This window comes from Physella acuta, unplaced genomic scaffold (genome assembly GCF_028476545.2).
Source record: "Physella acuta isolate Inbredline_101_S28 unplaced genomic scaffold, ASM2847654v3 ptg000409l, whole genome shotgun sequence".
Lineage (NCBI taxonomy): Eukaryota > Metazoa > Mollusca > Gastropoda > Physidae > Physella > Physella acuta.
Window position 1 is genome coordinate 88,338 of NW_026731928.1, and position 21,179 is coordinate 109,516.

The 21,179-nt window shown below is 38.8% G+C and overlaps 1 protein-coding gene across 1 annotated transcript; it reads right to left on the reverse strand.

Annotated features, from left to right (window-relative positions):
* Window positions 1-292: 292 nt before the first annotated feature.
* LOC131942506 (aromatic-L-amino-acid decarboxylase) lies at window positions 293-18,393 on the reverse strand. Its single transcript, XM_059302409.1, has 16 exons — window positions 18,294-18,393; window positions 14,982-15,140; window positions 13,946-14,122; window positions 12,951-13,067; window positions 12,092-12,205; window positions 11,194-11,322; window positions 9,762-9,896; window positions 9,355-9,498; window positions 8,503-8,569; window positions 7,275-7,375; window positions 6,451-6,518; window positions 5,186-5,288; window positions 4,365-4,463; window positions 2,034-2,135; window positions 1,499-1,681; window positions 293-647 (listed from the first exon to the last, which is right to left on the reverse strand). Exons 1-16 carry the CDS (start codon window positions 18,312-18,314, stop codon window positions 492-494), a joined length of 1,875 nt encoding a protein of 624 aa, XP_059158392.1. The 5' UTR covers window positions 18,315-18,393; the 3' UTR covers window positions 293-491.
* Window positions 18,394-21,179: the final 2,786 nt, after the last annotated feature.

Consider the following 21,179-nt stretch of genomic DNA (forward strand, 5'->3'; position numbering starts at 1 on the left):
TAGTTTTTAAATATTGTAAATACAAGTTATCATATTTTTTATTAACCACAACACTTGAATAGTGTGAGGATGTAAAAAATCTCATAAATTGTCAGCCATCTTTATATTTGAGAAAAATGTATCTGTATAGATATATATGTCAATAAATCAAATTTTTAAGTACCAGTACTTAATTTGCAATAAAATGAACCTGTTTACTTTATTGGTTCATGAACAAAACATGTATTTAAAAAAATTGTTTGACACAATAAACAAACCTAAATTGTTTTGATTTGTTTGTTATTTTAATCATTCATTGATCTTGATCTAAAAACAGCATTTCAAAAACTATCCCAACAAACATCCAAGTGGTAACTATTTTAAGGATTTTTTTCTACTTTAATAAAAAAATATTTTTTTTGGTTTCTCATTTGAAGACAAAGAAAACTCACTAATGTGATATCTTTAAATCAGTAAACCAACCAGACTATAAGTAAACAATTTTTCCTATGTTAACCCATTATAGAATCCATTTCTCTTCCATCCATTTCCTCCTTGCTCTCCGTAGTGTCCATCCTTGTTTCTTTGCCAATCATAATAACATGCTTATAGTTTGGCATACCACACCTATCTTCATTGTGCTGACGCTCTGTGTAGTCAGTTATAACCTGCCAATGTTGATATAGCTATATGTTAACTACTGCTAACACAAAGTTCTACTACATGGCTAAATTCTTATATATATCTCAAATATCTGTATAGGCAAGTCTTGCCTTAGGTTGTTCTTGTCACCTGCTCATGTCTGTTCATGATTTGTTCTTCGTATATATGATGATAATGTCTCACCTGTATATGAATGTCTCACCTTATTGGTCATGTGTTTGATCATGTTTACATTATTAATTATTGATTTTATGTCTGATCATCGTACCTTTTAGTTAATATCTCACTTTATTGGTGGTAGGTCTGATCATGTCTCACTTTTTAGTGAAATTCTCACCTTTTTGTGAATGTCTGATCATCTCTCAACTTTTTAAAATGTCTCACCTTTTTAAATGTCTCACCTTTTTTGAATGTCTCACAAGTTTGTGAATGTCACCTTTTTGTGAACATCTCACCTTTTTGAGAATGTCTCACCATTTAGTTTGTACGTCTGGTCATGTCTCACCTTTCTGTGAATGCCTCACCAGTTTTTTTTAATGTCTCACCTTATTGGTTGTACGTCTGATCATGTCTCACCTTATTGGTTGTACGTCTGATCATGTCTCACCTTATTGGTTGTACGTCTGATCATGTCTCACCTTATTGGTTGTACGTCTGATCATGTCTCACCTTATTATTGTCTCACCTTATTGGTTGTACGTCTGATCACGTCTCACCTTATTGGTTGTACGTCTGATCATGTCTCACCTTATTATTGTCTCACCTTATTGGTTGTACGTCTGATCACGTCTCACCTTATTGGTTGTACGTCTGATCATGTCTCACCTTATTGGTTGTACGTCTGATCATGTCTCACCTTATTGGTTGTACGTCTGATCATGTCCCACGAGAACTTGACGTCCTCTGAGTCCGTGTACCGCCCAGCGACGACAAACCTCAGCCAAAACTTGTACCCGATCCTGGCGCCGGTCATCTTTATCACAGCCGTTTTGTTGATCTGCTTGAGGATCTCGTAGTTGATGTCGTTGTTGTCAGGGCGCTGTAAAGAGTGGACACACGAGCTGGTAACATTCATAACATGTAAATGGTTGTACAAAGTGTTTCTTACAGGCGACTAATCCCCCCCCCCCCCCCCCCCGAACATAATAGAATTTATATAGAAAATACACTTTTTACCAGTGAGTGTGTCATCCCCCCCCCTTCCACAAATAATTAGTTCTCCCCCATCCCCCCCCCCCCCCCACGGAGAAAAAAAGTCTGCCTGAAAGAAACACTGGTTATACAACGGATAAAGTAGAAGTGCCATACAGTAGTTTAATGAACCTTTCAATAGTCGAGTGCTAGGGCAACACATGTGATTCTAAGATGACCTGAACTATCACCGAGGTTACCTTACAACGAAATGGTATGACACCGAACATGACGTCACCCAGTATTTCAAAGCGGTGATCTTCTCCAATCAGTTTTTCCAGCTCTTTTGCTCTTCTCACATCCTTTAGAAATAAAAAAAAATACAACAAAACTTTATAATAATAATCTTTTAAATGCACTAAACTGAAATTATAATTTAAAAACTCTTTATTAAAGCATTAGTCGCTTAAAAAAACTAATTAAGCGATTTTTACGAGCGACTAATAATATTAAAGAAAGCTACTTTTTAAATTTTATTTTCCTTGCATTTAAAACTAAATAAAAGCTTATAAAATTAAATCGCGTAAAAGTAAATGAATACAAAACTGATGTTACATAGCTGACTGTACAATCTACAAGATTTGGGATATTTGAGTCAAAAGCTGAGTCGTCGGGGGACCGGGTGACACCATTTAGGGGGGCGACACCAAGGCAAAAAATATGGCCTATACTTTTTTTCTTTGTGGGGGGGGGGGGGGGGGATGACACCATGAGGTGCCGCACCGGGTGACACCCGACCTAGCAACGCCACTGGTCAAAAGTAAAAGTATACTCTGTGTCTCAACGTCGCCGCTTAGCAGTGGTTTAGTTTGTACATTTTAAAAATAGAAATGATAGGTTAATACTAATGGGTATGCCCCGCAAACTGATACTTTTGCAAACTCATTTCACAAATACTTCTTCTTCTTCGTTCTTAATTGAGAATATAGTGGAGGATTTAGACAAGTCCAACTTCGTGAACAAACCGGACTGTGTTCTTCAGATCAGCAGGTTCCCCATATAATTTTTCCCTGAGTGGGGTGAGCAGGGGCCAGTGTCTATACAAAGAACATTCCTGAAGGACGTTCTCCGTATTTTCCGGGGCCTTGCCACAAGGGCACATTTCGCCACACCCAACCTTTAGTTTTTTATGCATGTGTTGATTTAGTCTGTTATGGCCTGTTCTAAGTCGAAAGATTATGTATTGTTGTTTTCGTGTCAAATTATAATATTCATCATCTATATTGTAGTGAGGGTGTGTGTCAGACCACATTTGTGTTTGTTTGTTTTTTATTATTCTTTTTTATTTCTTTTGGGTGTAGCAAGATTTCCGGTTGTTTTTTCTTTCCTCCAATTTTTGCCAGCTGGTCCGCAATCTCATTACCCTGGATCTGGCAGTGGCCCGGGATCCACTGCAGCACAATTCTGCTGCAGGTATTTTTTAGCCTCTCTAGTGGTCCTAAGCGATTGAGTATAGGACTAGATTTTTTAGGGATTGCAGGACAGATTTGGCATCTGTAAGAAATACTATCTGTACTATTTGGAGATTCAGGGTGTTTTGACAGGAGGTTTGCTGCATGCTCTAAAGCTTCCTTTTCTGCCATAAAATTGTCGGATAGGCTGCCTGTGGCTATTGACTTTTCCAGGCTTTCTCCGCTTGGCCATTCAATAAGGACGCCAGCCCCGCCATTTTTTGTGGCATCTTCAGCTGAGCCATCTGTGAATACTCTAATCCAGGTATTGCCGGGGTACTGATCCTTAATGTGTTTATTTGTTATTTTCTTAAGTTCTTCTAGATCATAGTCAGATTTTTTTTCTATGGTGTCTATTGAGTCACTTTTTTTTTTTTTTTACAGGTAGTCATACAAATTTAATGGCATAGAAAATTTCACATATTATCTCAAAAATGGATCTGGTCGATTCTTTCTCATGACAAATTCAATCTTTCTGCGCATTTCAGAATCATAAATTCTCCGACATCTTTCATAGGTCAGGCGACTTCTTTTAAGAAATGGTTTCTCATATCTTTCTTTTCTTTTGACATCAGAGAAAAAATGTTCCTTTCTCAGAATATTATCCAAAAGTCTGTATGCTGGTTCTATGTCATTATTTTTTACAAGTACAGTTCTTGCTATAAAGCGCAAATGATTTGAGGTCATTTTAAAAATATTTGTCAGGCCTAGTTTAGATGGGGAAGGTTGAAGAAAATGACAGTTATCTTTCCTTTTCATAGACACGAATGGTTAGATGACAGTGGGAAATCCAAGGCGGGGAGATGTTTTGAGTTTTGATTGCTTCAGGAATGGTGTTTTCGATTTTATATTTCTTTTTTAGATTCTTTGCTTCTTTGATGAAACATGTTTTCACAAATACAATTTCGTATTTATTTTAATTCGTAATATACATTTATTTTTGTAAAGCATTGTGTTATGTATAGGCTCACTCATGATATATTAGATTATAACCTCTCTGGGATGTCCATGACACCAACCCAAGGAAAAGGTTGGTGTGAACTACGCGTTACTGTGACACACAGCATATTGTTTTCTTACCTCCCTTATTTTCTGCTGCAGTCCCTTGACGCCATACAGTTTAAATACGACCCAGAGTTTCATGGCTCGAAATCGTCGTGTCATTGGCAGACTCCACGACTAGAATTAGAAAACCGCAAGTTATTTTAATTGCGTGTGGAAGGGGTGAAGGGTTGTGAGACAGTCACAACTAGATTACTTGCTGAGTTGCCGAGAATGAGCAGTCACAATGCCAAAAGAAATACAACAAAAGGCTTGGGTTAACACAACAAGGGAAGAGATAAACAGAAGAGAAAGCAGACAATAATAAAACTACAATAAAAACTTTAACAATTACAAGCTTTTAATTGCGGTAATTACTAATAAAAAGAGATTAAACACACATTTTCTTAAAGCTAAATGTTTTTTCATGAAAGGAATGATGAATTTTATGTCACTCCAATAATATTTATATCTTTATGCATTAATACAATTGGCCAGCACTATTTTTGTTCCCCCCATTAAAGCTTACTATAATTTTAATAATTAATTTAATATCTGAGTAAATAGTGCATTAGATGGGAATGACGGTGCTTTAATAATAGATCGAATTCAAGTTACAAGATTTGACCACAAGCTTACCCGCACGTAAACATTGCAAACTGAACTAAATACCCGAAAATTAAAAGCTTGTTATTATTAAAACTAACGCGAGCACATAGACAATGGTAATTTTTCAAGTGAAAATGTTACATAATAATTTAATAATAGACAAGGTTAAACCATCATATTAAGCATGAGCGTTTGATAATGAATTCGTTTTCTACGACCGAAAATGAGACAATTTACATGCAGGGTCTCACCCTGTAATCAGCCATGATGTTTTTATCGTCTGCTGGTATGTACAGTGGACCCTCAGGATCTTCACAAGCAAACGTCTGCGTCAGATGTGACGTTTTCTTCACCCTAAGACATGATTAAGCTTAGTTTTATTAAAGGGCGCCATCGTATCAGAAGGCAGTGTTTCTTCCTTACTTTTTTTCCTCGGATGGGGGGGGGGGGGGGGGGCGGACTCGGGACACTGGTAAAATTACATATTTTCTCTATAAAATCTATTTCGTTCGGGGGCGGTACACGTGTCCCCCCCCCTCCCCAGAAGAGATGCCTGAAAGAAACTGCCAGAAGGTTGTACATTAGGTTCCATGTAAAAGAATATTTCTTTTTCACTTCCTTATTTTAATACATTGCCAGATTTAGAAGAAAATGTTTTAACTTTTTACTTTCCAGTATACAGAGTATATAGGAAGTATTGTAATTGTGCACACAAATCATATGAAATTTTGACAGTTTTCATCGTTTGACACCTCAGTACTTCATCATATACGGATATATATCTGCAGATGTATAAAAAATCTCAGCGTCCTATGCGTAATCGAGTCGGAAAAACTGGGCTTTGCAATTCTGTCCGTATATCTGTGTGTATGTGTGTCTATAAACACGATAACTTGAGTACCGATAGAGCTAGGTTGATGAAAATTCATAAACAAGTATTATACCAAATTTGTAGTTCTGCATCAACTTTTCAGCGATTTCCGGTAACCGGAAGTGGAACTTATTCTACATTTGGTTTTTCAAAAGCCTATAACTTGACTACTATTTCAGATAGATAAACAAAATGTAACAATTAAGTAAAAGATCTAATTCTCTGCCTTTTGTCGGATTCTGAGTAACTTCCGTTAACCGGAAGTAATAATTTACGCTATTTCCGATTTCTCAAAAAATGAATGTGAATTTATAAAGTACTAATAGTATTCCGCACTATTATACACGGATTGTTTGGCGTTTACTTGGTGCCCAATTCTTTTTTTCTACGAGATTTTATTCTATTTTAAAAAGTTTAAGTAATTAAAATCCATGTCTATATCCCGAGGTACAATCCCCCGTAGTGTTATATAACAATATTCGAGAAACTTTAGGGGAGATCACTCCCGGTTTATTTCTGTTGTTGTCTTGTGCGTGACTAGCTATACATGAACATTATCAATGAAGTGACCACACCAAAGTGACAGAAAGCCTGATACAATAACATTCATAGTGATTAAAGGAAGGCAACATGGCCGCTACCTACCAGAGACATGCGCAGTCCATGTGTACCGGCATCCATTTGTGAGCGGACATGGAGAACGAGTCGGCGTACTGAGGAGGATATGATGGGAGAACATTCGTTAAAATTTATGTTGCTGGGAGGGGAGGACGGTGTTTCATCCAGGCATCTCTTCTGGGGGGCTTAACCCCCCCCCCCCGAAGATAGTCTACCGCCCCACCCCCAACGAAAACCAAATTTATATAGAAAACATACTTTTAAGTGTCCGCCCTACCCCTCCCCCCCCCCCCCGAAATATATTCAAGTGCCCACCTTCCCGGAGAAAAAAGTCTGGAAGAAACACTGGGTGAGGAAGGGGTGGGGAGGGTGTATGGCCTCACACCCGTGGCGTTAACAACCTAAGGGGTCGAGAAAGAAAAAAAAGCGTCTGAAACTGTTTGAAGTCTTTTTTTTTCTTTCTTAGTTGACAATTTTTTTTAAAGAAAATATCCTGCTTTAAAAAAATAAAAATATTTGGACTTAAAATTAATTAAGGAAACCCCATTAACTATAGTACTACTGAACATCATTTTGTAGGCTAGAACTACAATAAGCAAGTTCGAAATTAAACTCCACCACATTTTTCAAAAGATCTTCCAGGTACTGAAATTAATAGTGAAACACCAGCCTGATTGTGTCATTCGTTTAAAGAACACCTCAGTGCGCTGTTGCCACAGCTAGCGACCGTCCATTGGTCACCCGTTTTTAGATCAAACAACTTACATCTATGGCGTGTAGCAGGGGACTGGTACTCAGGTTATTGACCACTGGTCACGTGGGGCACACCATTTTAAAATTAAGCAACTTACATCTATACCGTGCAGCAAGGGCTGGTACTCTCGACAAATGAAGGAACTTCCGGCATACCCCGACTCGATGTGGAACCAAATCTTTGGAGACTCCGCGTCCACTAGAGGGGAATATGAACACATTGTCAGCATGAAGTAACCATTGGACCTTGGGGTCATCCATATATGACGTCACGATTATTGGACGATTTTTACCCCCTCCCCTCCGTCACACATAGTCACAAAAAGCCAGCCCTCCCCCTAAAATGACGTCACACCTCAGCCTACAACCCCCCCCCCCCTCATCACACACCATCACAAAATCATGGACCCAGCTCCCCCCACGAATGTGACGTCATTTATGGACGACCCCCTTATCAACATAAAGTAACCATTGGACATTGTCAACATAAAGTAACTCTTGGATATTGTCAGTGTAAAGTAACCATTGAACATCGTCATCATAAAGTAACCATTGGACATTGTAAACATAAAGTAACTCTTGGATATTGTCAGTGTAAAGTAACCATTGAACATCGTCATCATAAAGTAACCATTGGACATTGTAAACATAAAGTAACTTTTGGATATTGTCAGCGTAAAGTAACCATTGAACCGTGTCAACATAAAGTAACCCTTGGATGTTGTCAACATAAAGTAACCCTTGGATATTGACAGCGTAAAGTAACCATTGGACCTTGTTAATATAAAGTAACCATTGGATATTGTCAACATAAAGTAACCCTTGGATATTGTCAACATAAAGTAACCATTGGACCTTGTTAATATAAAGAAACCCTTGGATGTTGTCAACATAAAGTAACCATTGGACCTTGTTAATATAAAGAAACCCTTGGATGTTGTCAACATAAAGTAACCATTGGATATTGTCAGCGTAATGTAACCATTGGACCTTGTTAATATAAAGTAACCATTGGATATTGTCAACATAAAGTAACTATTAAAAATTGTCAACATAAAGTAACTATTAAAAATTGTCAACATAAAGTAACTATTGAACATTGTCCGCATAAAGTAATAACTGGGGTAGATTCTACTCATGTTAACTAGAGCTATAGTTATCTACTAATTATTAAATGTCGCAGTATGCCAGAAAAAAATGACACTAATTCAATATCTAAATAGCCTAACATTTATAATAATTTATGTTCATAAAACACTAATAGTATCAAGCTACTTAAGTCCTTGACTAAACTATCCCAACAGCTAGAAGCTAGCAATGTCTTACGTATTGGCCCAATTTTTCCGATTTGATCAACAGAAGTACAGGCAATGGTCCCTACAGTGGCTATAACCTGTAGGGATAGAAAACAAAGTTTAGGCCTAAACAACTTATTTTTCGTTATTTTTCTCATTACGCGTTTCATTGTTTGCTTATTTAAATCTGCCCATTATTTTCTGCATTATATCCACATTATGTAAGCCTTTGTTATTTGTTATTTTTTTTTTTAAACTGTTAGTAGTGTTAAGCATCAGATGATAGGGGTCATCAATAAATGGCGTCACGCTTTATTTGACGATTTTTACCCCCCCCCCCTCCCCTCCGTCACACATCGTCACAAAAAGCCAGACCCCCCCCCTAAAATGACTTCACACCTTAGCCTACAAACCCTCTCAAAATCGCAGTTGAATTTTTCTTAAAACATCGATATTTTTCAAAAATCTTGTCTGAACTCTGTATTTTAATCAATTCCTATTGCACTTTATTAAAAGTTGTCTAAAACGCGAAATAACGTCTAAAATTCGTTTTCTAACATTGCTTTTTTATAATGCAAAAGTGTGACGTCGCATCATCTGCCCCCCCCCCCCCTCCCCCTCGTCACACACTCACAAAATTACGGACCCCCCTCCCCCTGTGAGTGTGACGTCATTTATGAACGACCCCATAAGTAAATCTAAATATTATTGTAACCAAATATTAATAATATAAAATTTATTAATAATGATTCGATCTATATATCAATATTTTTACTTAAAAGTTACACTTAAACTATTATTAGTAGGCCAATCGGTGTAGTATAGTTTAAAATAGAAATATAAAAAAAAACTTTTAATAAGGGAAATAACTAGGATTCCCTACCAGAAAAGGGTGATATCCCTTGCCCTTATCTTTCTCCACAGCGAACCTCAAAGTGTCGCCGTGCATAATACCCTGTCTGTCAGTCCAAAGGCGCTTGAGGTTGACTCCAGCTATTTCACACACTCGCTCCATGCTAGGGTGTGCCTAGAGATCAAACGTCTTGTTAGTATTTTCATTATTAGTATTATTATTAATACCCATGGACGTAAAGGTCATTTAAGTGTCAACAACCATCAACCTTCACAATGTCTGGACTTTCCGAACTACTCCAATTTCAACCTCGACCTACAAGCTCAGAACAGTAGACCATGAACTTTTCCGACTACTCATGTTTCGACATTGACCTACCTTCTCAAAGCAGTAAACCATGAGCTTTGCTGGCCACACCGATTTCGACCTTGACCTACCTGCTCAGAGCAGTAGACCATGAACTTCTGCAAGAGCTCCGCCTCTGTCTGTTCCGGGAAGCTGAGCTTCAGCCTCTCCAACATGACCCTCTTGGCAGCCACAGTCACCGTGAGAAGGGCATCCGTCGTGGTGTTCTGTGTACAAGGCAAAATTTGTGTACGTATTTCTTTAATGGGCGTAGCTAGAGGCAGAGGCGTAGCAGGGGGGGGGGGCGGGGGGTGCGGACCGCACCGGGTGACACCATTTAGGGGGTGACACCATTTAGGGGGGTGACACCGTTTAGGGGAGTGACACCAAGGCAAAAAATAGCAAAATATACAGAGAAAAATTTGAGGGGGGTGCAAATCGAAAGTTTGAGGAGGGGGGGGGGGTGCAAATCGAAAATTTGTCCCTGGGAAGGGTCGCTACGCCTCTGGGGGGGGGGGGGGTGGTGACACCATTAAGTGCCGCACCGGGTGATACCCGACCTCGCTACGCCACTGGCTAAAGGGGGTGCTTTGGGGCGTTTACTCCCCATACTATTCTTTTTTAACAGATCATTATGTATAAGCATAAAAACAGCACCGAAGCGTTCTACTAATCCTTTTTTACTTTCTCGTATATACGAAGTATAGAGAAAGTCTTGTAATCGTGCAAAAAAAAAATCGAGATTTTTACAAATCTCGACGTTTTACACCTCACTGATACGGAAAAACATAATTTTGCAATCTTGTCCGTATGTCTGTGTGTCTGTCTGTGTGTCTGTCTGTCTGTCCGTGTGTAAACACGATAACTTGAGTACCGTTACAGCAAGGTTGATGAAATTTCATATATAAGTATTTTATCAAAATCGTAGATCCGTATCAACTTTTGAGCGATTTCCGATAACCGGAAGTGGTACTTTTCCTACTTTGAATTTTTCAAAAGCCTATAACTTGAGTACTATTTCAGATAGATAAATGAAATTTCACATGTAAGTAAAAGATCTAATTCTCTACCTTTTGTTAAATTTTGAGTAATTTCCGTTGACTGAAAGTAGTAATTTACGCTACTTCCGATTTCTCAAAAAACTAATGTAAATTTTAAAAGTACTAATAATATTGCGCACTATTATGCGCTTTTTTATTTGGCGTTCACTTGGTGTGCAATTAATTTGTCTACTAGATTTTATTCTATTTTTAAAACTTTAAGTATTTAAAATGGATTAAAAATAATGTCTATAGCCCGAGTTCCCATCCCCTGTTATTTTATATAAGAATATTCGAGAAAGTTTAGGGGAGATCACTCCCGGTTTATTTTAAATAAATAATTGGACACATTTTTATTAGTCATTTAAAGATAATAATTTGATAAACATGCTTTATTAAACGTATAGACAAAGATTTTAGTTTAGTAAATTCGGTTAATATTGGCTAAGGTTTAGAACAAGAAGCAGGCCCCCCTCCCCCTCACCTGAATAATTCCTCCACCACCGGACGCCGAACCTTTGCCGAAGAAATGAAAGTCTTTGGGCAGATCCATGAGGTGGGCCAGCCAGTTCATGATAACCATCTCAAGCTCTGTGGCCGCTGGGCAGTCTGCCTATAGTCAGGACACATTTCATACTTAATGTATAGGTGGGTGTAGGGCCAGGACACATTTCATACTTAATGTATAGGTGGGTGTAGGGCTAGTCTGCCTATAGACAGAACACATTTCATACTTAATGTATAGGTGGGTGTAGGGCCAGTCTGCCTATAGACAGGACACATTTCATACTTAATGTATAGGCGGGTGTAGGGCTAGTCTGTCTATAGCCAGGACACATTTCATACTTAATGTATAGGTGGGTGTAGGGCTAGTTTGCCTAGAAGCTTGGAGACATTTCACCAATAAGATATAGATCTAGTTAGGTGTATGCCCAGTCTGCTTACAAGCCATGAAGCCTAAATGTAAATTAACATGATGCAAAAGAATATGACAGTTCTATTTCTGTTTGGGGATTGACTTTCCCACCTGTCCATTGAATGAGAATGTACCTCCGTGCTCAGGGACTCTGGATTTAAATACCCGTGTGTCCATAGACTGACTAATCAGTGTGTCCTACGGACTGAAGATGTACACACTAGCCCAGGTATTGACCTACCCGTGTGTCCCAGGGACTGACCCGCGTGACCCAGGGACTGACCCGCGTGTCCCAGGGACTGACCCGTGTGTCCCAGGGACTGACCCGCGTGTCCCAGGGACTGACCCGTGTGTCCCAGGGACTGACTTACCCATGTGTCCAAGGGACTGTAGATGTACACACTCGCCCAGAGACTGACCTACCCATGTGTCCCATGGACTAACTTAGTCCCACGGACTGACTCACCCACGTAAAGCCGACACACCCTAGACCGTCACACAGCATACTGCCCAGTAGACTGGCGTAGGATCCCCCGGCTGGCAGCAGAGAGTGGTGTTTGGGACTTTGCCATTGAGGGATCTGCACGGGATGGACAAATGTATTACTTAACTCGAGCTGTCGGGCTAATGTTCATGTACAGCTAGACAGGCACTAGACAAATATTGGTTGCAGTGGGGGGGGGGGGGGGGGGGGGGGGGCACACACGACACTTGAAAATTTCACGGTGGATGGACTAAATTTTCCGGAGCACTAGTAAAAGTATTTATTTTCTATATAAGTTCTATATTTCGTTCGGGTGGTGGGGGGGGGGGGGGGTAGACGAGCTTGAGCAGTGCCCTTCCCCCTCCCCCACTCCGAAAAGATATATGAAAGAAGCACTGATTGGAGGTTTTGTTTATATGATTATATTTTTGGTTGTTAATGAGTAATAAAAACTAGAAGCATAGGTTTTAAAGAGATACAAAATGTTGTAAAACTAGAAGCATAGGTTTTTAAGATATACAAAATGTTGCAAAACTAGAAGCATAGGTTTTAAAGAGATACAAAATGTTGTAAAACTAGAAGCATAGGTTTTTAAGATATACAAAATGTTGCAAAACTAGAAGCATAGGTTTTAAAGAGATACAAAATGTTGTAAAACTAGAAGCATAGGTTTTTAAGATATACAAAATGTTGTAAAACAGCATCAATGTATCTTACAATGAGCGTAAGATCTGTATCATTTAATAACACGTGGCCAAAATTGCGTGCATCCAATTAAGGATAGTCACGTGTGTTAAGTTTTAATTAACCTGTATAGAAAAGTAAAAAAAAAAATACCTACCCCTGGAAAAATAAGTTCCCTGATGTCTTTGTAGACATCGTCCATGTTGACGGCTTCTTTTGGGGGAATTTTTGGCATTTTCTTGAACAGAAATCCCTGGATGGCCGAGTGGTTCACCTGATGAAATTGTGTAAAGGTTGAGAGTACTTGCAAGATTTCTAATCAACATTATATCAACTACCCTCTAGCTGGGTAAAGGACTTACCACCTAGGTGGTCTACCATATTCCAACCACTGGTTATTCACCTACCCAGATACCACACTACTTGTGTGAAGTAACAATCTACTGGCTTCTGCTACATGAGTACAATAGCCACAGTATGAGTAGCCCATGAGTAACCAAATAGCCACACTATGGGGAGCTTTAACCAGAGTAGCAAAATAGCCACATCATTGATAGCTATAACCAGATTAATGTTTCCAGAGTTTCTTTCAAACATTCTGCTTGGGAGGTGGGGGTGTCATTCGAAACTTCTAGGAGGAGCAAGGGAGTGAATTTTTAAAATGTTTTTAAAAAAATTTAATATTAATATTTTTTTTACTTCTTGCGCAGGGGGTGTGGTGGGCAGGGTACGTGCCCTAATTACTGTACTTAATTAGTTCTCTAAGATAATTTTTATTTTTATTTAGTTTAAGCATCATATTATCTTATTAAACCTGTCCCCTGCATCAGGCTTAGCATTCGGCAAATGGGATTCAAATTAAATAAGCTTTCTAAAGTAAAGTTCCCTTTTCAAGTCTGAAGGGCAAGTGAAGTAGAGTTCACCTGTTTCTGTGACCTCGACATATAAAGAGATAGTGTGGTCAGCACTACGCCCAGCCGCCTTTACTTTTCCAAACGTGAGTTAGGTACCCATCTACTAGCTTGAACCCGGATTCGAACTCCAGACTTACGGGTTAGCAGTCCAGCTCTCTACCACTCAGTCCCCTAAATAAACTTTCTGCCAATATTAAAACCTGCCTACAGTTACTGCCCATTCCACTACGTCACTCACCGGCCTGTCCCTTGAACCTTCCAAATAATCAGCGATAAAATCGACCAACTCCTTCCCGCGCTTTCTGAACTCAGCAGGCGAGAGATCAGCAGACGGAAGAGCAGACGACGGCCCCGCGTGTTTTTTCTTTTTCTTCTTTTTCTTTTCTTTCCCGGCCGACTGAAAATATTGTGCGGCCTGCACAATTGATAAAATCCACAGTTAACAATGAACTAGAGTAAGTAATACTACTGTAATACCTCAAATAAAACGCAATCAGAGTTTCTTCCAGGCATCCCCCCCCCCGTAGAAAGTCTACCCGCCCCCCCCCCCCCCCCCCAACGAAATTAAATTTATATAGAAATTATATACTTTTAACAGTGTTTCGCCCCCCCCCCCCCCCCCCCAAAGAAAGTCTACCCCCCCCCCCCCGAAAATTTCAAGTGCCCCCCCCTCCCGGAGAAAAAAGTCTGGAAGAAAGATTATATCATTTGATACAACACGCATGTGTAATTGTAATTTTAAAAGTGAAGTATTAGACTAAAGGCGAACTTTGAGATGAGATATGACAAAAGTTTCTGTACAAATTTGTGGCTCTCCGTAAGTAGTTAGGTTTATTAGCTCAAAGACCGAATTTCTTGTGTTTGATACCTCATAATAAACGTTGCTAAATACTTTTAGCCCCCCTCCTCACCCCACTAAATTACCTCTGGTAGACCCTTCTCCTCACCGAAATACATTTGCTAGACCACCTCCACTGAATCAACTTTAGTACCCCCCTCACTAAATAATCCGTGGAAGCCACCCACCCCCTCTACTCACTAAAATACATTTGCGAGCTTCCCCCCCCCCCTCCATCTAAATAAATTAACTTTCCTAACCCCACCCCCTTTCCCCCACCAAACGGATTTACCGTTGCTCCTCCGCCTCAATTAATTAACTCTCCAAGCCCCCACCCCTCCCCTACCGTCCCAACTGATTTACCTTTGCTGCCCCCCCACCCCCCCCCCCCCCCAAACTGACTGACCTCTGCCCCTCTCCAGGTGTTACGACTGACCTGTGCGAGTCCAACTTTGGAGCGACTCATGAGGTCCTCATCGTCCCCGTCAGACGACTCGCTGCTCTCGTTCTCGTCGGAGAAAAAGTCCTCGATGGTGGCCCGCCCCTCCTCGGTCTCGTTCTCCACCGACCGTATGGTCCCACGATGGTCGTTATTCTACAAAATAAACGTACGATGGTCGTTATTCTACAAAATAAACGTACGATGGTCGTTATTCTACAAAATAAACGTACGATGGTCGTTATTCTAAAAAATAAACGTACGATGGTCGTTATTCTACAAAATAAACGTACGATGGTTGTTATTCTACACAATAAACGTACGATGGTCGTTATTCTAAAAAATAAACGTACGGCCCAAAGATGGTAGTTATTCTACACAATAAACGTACGATGGTCGTTATTCTAAAAAATAAACGTACGGTCCAACGATGGTTGTTATTCTACACAATAAACGTACGATGGTCGTTATTCTAAAAAATAAACGTACGGTCCAACGATGGTTGTTATTCTACACAATAAACGTACGATGGTCGTTATTCTAAAAAATAAACGTACGGTCCAACGATGGTAGTTATTCTACACAATAAACGTACTATGGTCGTTATTCTAAAAAATAAACGTACGGTCCAACGATGGTAGTTATTCTACAAAATAAACGTACGATGGTCGTTATTCTACAAAATAAACGTACGATGGTCGTTATTCTACAAAATAAACGTACGATGGTTGTTATTCTACACAATAAACGTACGATGGTCGTTATTCTACAAAATAAACGTACGATGGTCGTTATTCTACAAAATAAACGTACGATGGTCGTTATTCTACAAAATAAACGTACGATGGTCGTTATTCTACAAAACAAACGTACGATGGTCGTTATTCTACAAAATAAACGTACGATGGTCGTTATTCTACAAAAGAAACGTACGAGGTCTTTATTCTACAAAATAAACGTACGATGGTCGTTATTCTACAAAATAAACGTACGGTCCAACGATGGTAGTTATTCTACACAATAAACGTACTATGGTCGTTATTCTAAAAAATAAACGTACGGTCCAACGATGGTAGTTATTCTACAAAATAAACGTACGATGGTCGTTATTCTACAAAATAAACGTACGATGGTCGTTATTCTACAAAATAAACGTACGATGGTTGTTATTCTACACAATAAACGTACGATGGTCGTAACGCACGATGGTCGTTATTCTACAAAATAAACGTACGATGGTCGTTATTCTACAAAATAAACGTACGATGGTCGTTATTCTACAAAACAAAACGTACGATGGTCGTTATTCTACAAAATAAACGTACGATGGTCGTTATTCTACAAAAGAAACGTACGAGGTCTTTATTCTACAAAATAAACGTACGATGGTCGTTATTCTACAAAATAAGACGATACGATGGTCGTTATTCTACAAAATAAACGTACGATGGTCGTTATTCTACAAAATAAACGTACGATGGTAGTTATTCTACAAAAAAAACGTACGATGGTCGTTATTCTACAAAATAAACGTACGATGGTAGTTATTCTACAAAATAAACGTACGATGGTCGTTATTCTACAAAATAAACGTACCGATGGTCGGTATCTTATTCTACAAAATAAACGTACGATGGTCGTTATTCTACAAAATAAACGTACGATGGTCGTTATTCTACAAAAAAACGTACGATGGTCGTTATTCTACAAAATAAACGTACGATGGTCGTTATTCTACAAAATAAACGTACGATGGTCGTTATTCTACAAAATAAACGTACGATGGTCGTTATTCTACAAAATAAACGTACGATGGTCGTTATTCTACAAAATAAACGTACGATGGTCGTTATTCTACAAAATAAACGTACGATGGTCGTTATTCTACAAAATAAACGTACGATGGTCGTTATTCTAAAAAATAAACGTACGATGGTCGTTTATTCTACAAAATAAACGTACGGTCCACGATGGTCGTTATTCTACAAAATAAACGTACGAGGTCGTTATTCTACAAAATAAACGTACGATGGTCGTTATTCTACACAGTGGCGTAGCGAGGGTCGGGTGTCACCCGTTGCGGCACTTAATGGTTTCACCCCCCCCCCCCCCAGAGGCGTAGCGACTCTTCCTGGTGACAAACTTGTTTGCACTCCCCCCTCCCCCCTTAAACGTTCGATTTGCACCCCTCCTCCCCTCAAACTTTCCATTTGCACCCCCCCCCCCCCCCCCCCCTCAAATTTTTCTCTCTATATTTTTTTTGCCTTGGTGTCACCCCCTAAATGGTGTCACCCGGTGCGGTCCGCACCCCCCCTTCCTCGCTACGCCTCTGATTCTACAAATTAAACGTACGATGGTCGTTATTCTACAAATAAACGTACGATGGTCGTTATTCTACAAAACAAACGTACGATGGTCGTTATTCTACAAAAGAAACGTACGATGGTAGTTATTCTACAAAATAAACGTACGATGGTCGTTATTCTAAAAAATATACGTACGATGGTCGTTATTAAAATAAACGTATGATGGTCGTTATTCTATAAAATAAACGTACGATGGTCGTTATTCTACAAAATAAACGTACGATGGTCGTTATTCTCCAAAATAAACGTTACGATGGTCGTTATTCTACAAAATAAACGTACGATGGTCGTTAATCTACAAAATAAACGTACGTTGGTCGTTATTCTACAAAATAAACGTACGATGGTCGTTATTCTACAAAATAAACGCACGATGGTCGTTTTCTACAAAATAAACGTACGATGGTCGTTATTCTACAAAATAAACGTACTGTCCCAACGTGATTGGTAACCTATAGAATAAACCATCCAGCCTGTCTTGTTTCGATGTAAAAACTTGAATTTTCAATAATTTAAAAATACTGTAGTCTCATCCAATAATTAAGGACAAAGAACAGAACAACTAGAAATACTACATGACGGTTGGGGGTTAGTCCATAAATGACGCCACACTTCTAAGGAGAGGGGTCGAAGTTTTGTTACTTTGTGTAATAATAAGAGAAGGGAGGGGAGGGTGGGTAGGAAATCGGCAAAAAAGCGTGGCGTCATATGAATGACCCCCTATACAATATGTAATGTAGTTTTTGAGAGAGAGAGAGAGAGAGAGAGAGAGGTAAGAGAAATTTTCTACATTCTACGACCCTGAGAGTTAGGTGTATAAATAGAGACATAGTCCTAAAACAGCATAAAGAATCTCACAAACACGTATGTATAATCTCAAGTGCAAATGGACAGGAACATCTTTGCTACCAAAATCCACTGACTGACAGTACCCCAGGCTCACCTGTTGAATCTTTAACTCCATTGGTGCGATGTATAGTGTGTAGCAAAATCTAAACTTGTTCAATCGTGGCTGCAACTAGTCACTTGATACATTCCACACCTTAAATAAATAGACATTACACGTTCTTTAGGCCAGACTTTAAAAAAGATATCACACTATCTTGAGGCCAGACTTTAAAAAAGATATCACACTTTCTTCAGGCCGGACTTTAAAATAAATAGATATCACACTATCTTGAGGCCAGATTTAAAATAAATAGATATCACACTATCTTGAGGCCAGATTTAAAATAAATGGATATCACACTTTCTTGAGGCCAGATTTAAAATAAATAGATATCACACTTTCTTGATGCCAGATTTAAAATAAATAGATATCACACTATCTTGAGGCCAGATTTAAAATAAATAGATATCACACTATCTTGAGGCCAGATTTAAAATAAATAGATATCACACTATCTTGAGGCCAGATTTAAAATAAATAGATATCACACTATCTTGAGGCCAGATTTAAAATAAATAGATATAACACTATCTTGAGGCCAGATTTAAAATAAATAGATATCACATTATCTTGAGGCCAGATTTAAAATAAATAGATATCACACTATCTTGAGGCCAGATTTAAAATAAATAGATATCACACTATCTTGAGGCCAGATTTAAAATAAATAGATATCACACTATCTTGAGGCCAGATTTAAAATAAATAGATATCACACTATCTTGAGGCCAGATTTAAAATAAATAGATATCACACTATCTTGAGGCCAGATTTAAAATAAATAGATATCACACTATCTTGAGGCCAGATTTAAAATAAATAGATATCACACTATCTTGAGGCCAGATTTAAAATAAATAGATATCACACTATCTTGAGGCCAGATTTAAAATAAATAGATATCACACTATCTTGAGGCCAGATTTAAAATAAATAGATATCACACTATCTTGAGGCCAGATTTAAAATAAATAGATATCACACTATCTTGAGGCCAGATTTAAAATAAATAGATATCACACTATCTTGAGGCCAAATTTAAAATAAATAGATATCACACTATCTTGAGGCCAGACTCAGATATCTGTTTCTTAATGCCAGACCTAAAAAAATCGATAACACTTTCTTCAGACAAAAAAAAACACACCTATATCACACTTTCTTTAGACCAGACCTAAAATAAAACGATATCACTCTTTCTTCATGCTAGACAATAACGAAAATGTAAATGTCACACTTTTTAAAGGCCAGATATAATAAAAACCGCTATCACACTTTCTTAAGGCCAGACCTCATTAAAAAAAAACCTAAAAGAAGCGATATCACTCTTTCCTGAGGTTAATAAAATCTTTAAAAAATATTAATTTCAAATTGTATAGTTGTTTGCCTCTCTAACAAACAATGGTAAAAAAACAGGGGTGTAATGATTTTATATTTGACATCTATTTAAATATATTAGTCGAATATGTTTAAATCACTAGATCTAACAATTTTGTTTTGTCTAACATTAATCTAGAAAATAGAATAATGCTTAAAGCTAAATCTAAAGCAGTGGTTCTTAACCTTTTTGGAGGTACCAAAAAGCACCAGTTACATATGTAGTGTTTCTTACAGACTTTTTTTCTCCAGGGGGGGGGGGGCACTTGAAATTTTCGGAGGGGGCGGACACTGTTAAAAGTATATATTTTCTATATAAATTATATAAATTTCATTTCGTTCGGGGGGGGGGGGGGAGATACCTGGAAGAAACTCTGTTCATATGCGTATTCACTGAACACTTATATAATCCATAATGACAAAATCCGATTCTGAATCATAGGAGTCGGGGGGGGGGGGGGGGGGGAGGCATCGAGACATCCGCCGATCCACTGAGAATGTCTCACCAAACCCCTTGGGTTCTATGGAACCCAGGTTAAGAAGCACTGATCTAAAGTTTTATTTGTACTTTATTTGTAACAAACTTGCCGATATGTGTTTATGAGAAACCTTTCTGAATCTACATCCGGTCTCTTGTTTATTGTTTATTCATGCCAGCATGTGCCTAAACACTGTTGTGGGAATTCCCGATTTCATGCGATTTTTTTCAAGTTTTGAAATAAAACAAAATGCTGGTGAGTTGTCTATAAACGCTATTAGTCAAGAGAAAAGTGTGTGTTTGTGTGTGTGGGTTTTGGAAAGGCGGTTAAGGGGGTATTATATTTCTTTTGGCATTGAATTTCTGAATTTCATCCACAAAGAAAGAATGTTCACTTTTCTCGGGGGGGGGGGGGGGGGGGAGGGAAGAAAGGGAAGGGGTAGGGTGGGGACGGGGAGTGGAGAGGAGAGGAGGGGAAGGGGATGGTACGGGGCGCTTGAAACTTCTGAGGAAGGGTGTACTTGTGGGGGAGGGGGTGCTGGATTTTGGTTAAAGTATATATTTATATATACATTATTTTATTTTACTATTTCATCTGAGAGAGCCATGCGTGCTCAGCCTCCCCCCCCCCTTCCAACCCCGGAGAGATGCATGAAAGTAACTGCTGTAAAGAAATATGACTCAGCATAATGTATTGTAAGGGACAACCTCGCCCAGCGGTAGAGCACTAGACTGCTAACCCGAGAATCTCGAGTTGAATGCGGGTTCAAGCCAGCAGAATTTCCCTGAGTCCACTCAACTCTGATGGGTACCTAACTTAAGTTAGGAACACTAAAGGCGGCTGGGCATAGTGCTGACCACACTATCCCTTCTTTGGCCGAGGTTACTGAAACATGAACTCGTCTCCATGTGCCTTGGGCAACAACGGGGAAAAATGATGATGATGTATTGTATTTTTTTAAAAGCAAACATTTCAAAGGGTGCACGAATTTCACTCTATGCTGTATGTCTGTATGCTGTATGAA

Excerpts from the sequence above, each read along its gene's own strand:
- LOC131942506 (XM_059302409.1), bottom strand. The coding sequence starts at position 18,314 with ATGGAGTTAAAGATTCAACAG. Across the intron at positions 7,376-8,502 it reads CGGAAAAATTGGGCCAATAC|TGGACGCGGAGTCTCCAAAG; the intron begins GTAAGACATTGC and ends ATTCCCCTCTAG. Across the intron at positions 6,519-7,274 it reads CCTTGCTGCACGGTATAGAT|TACGCCGACTCGTTCTCCAT; the intron begins GTAAGTTGCTTA and ends TATCCTCCTCAG.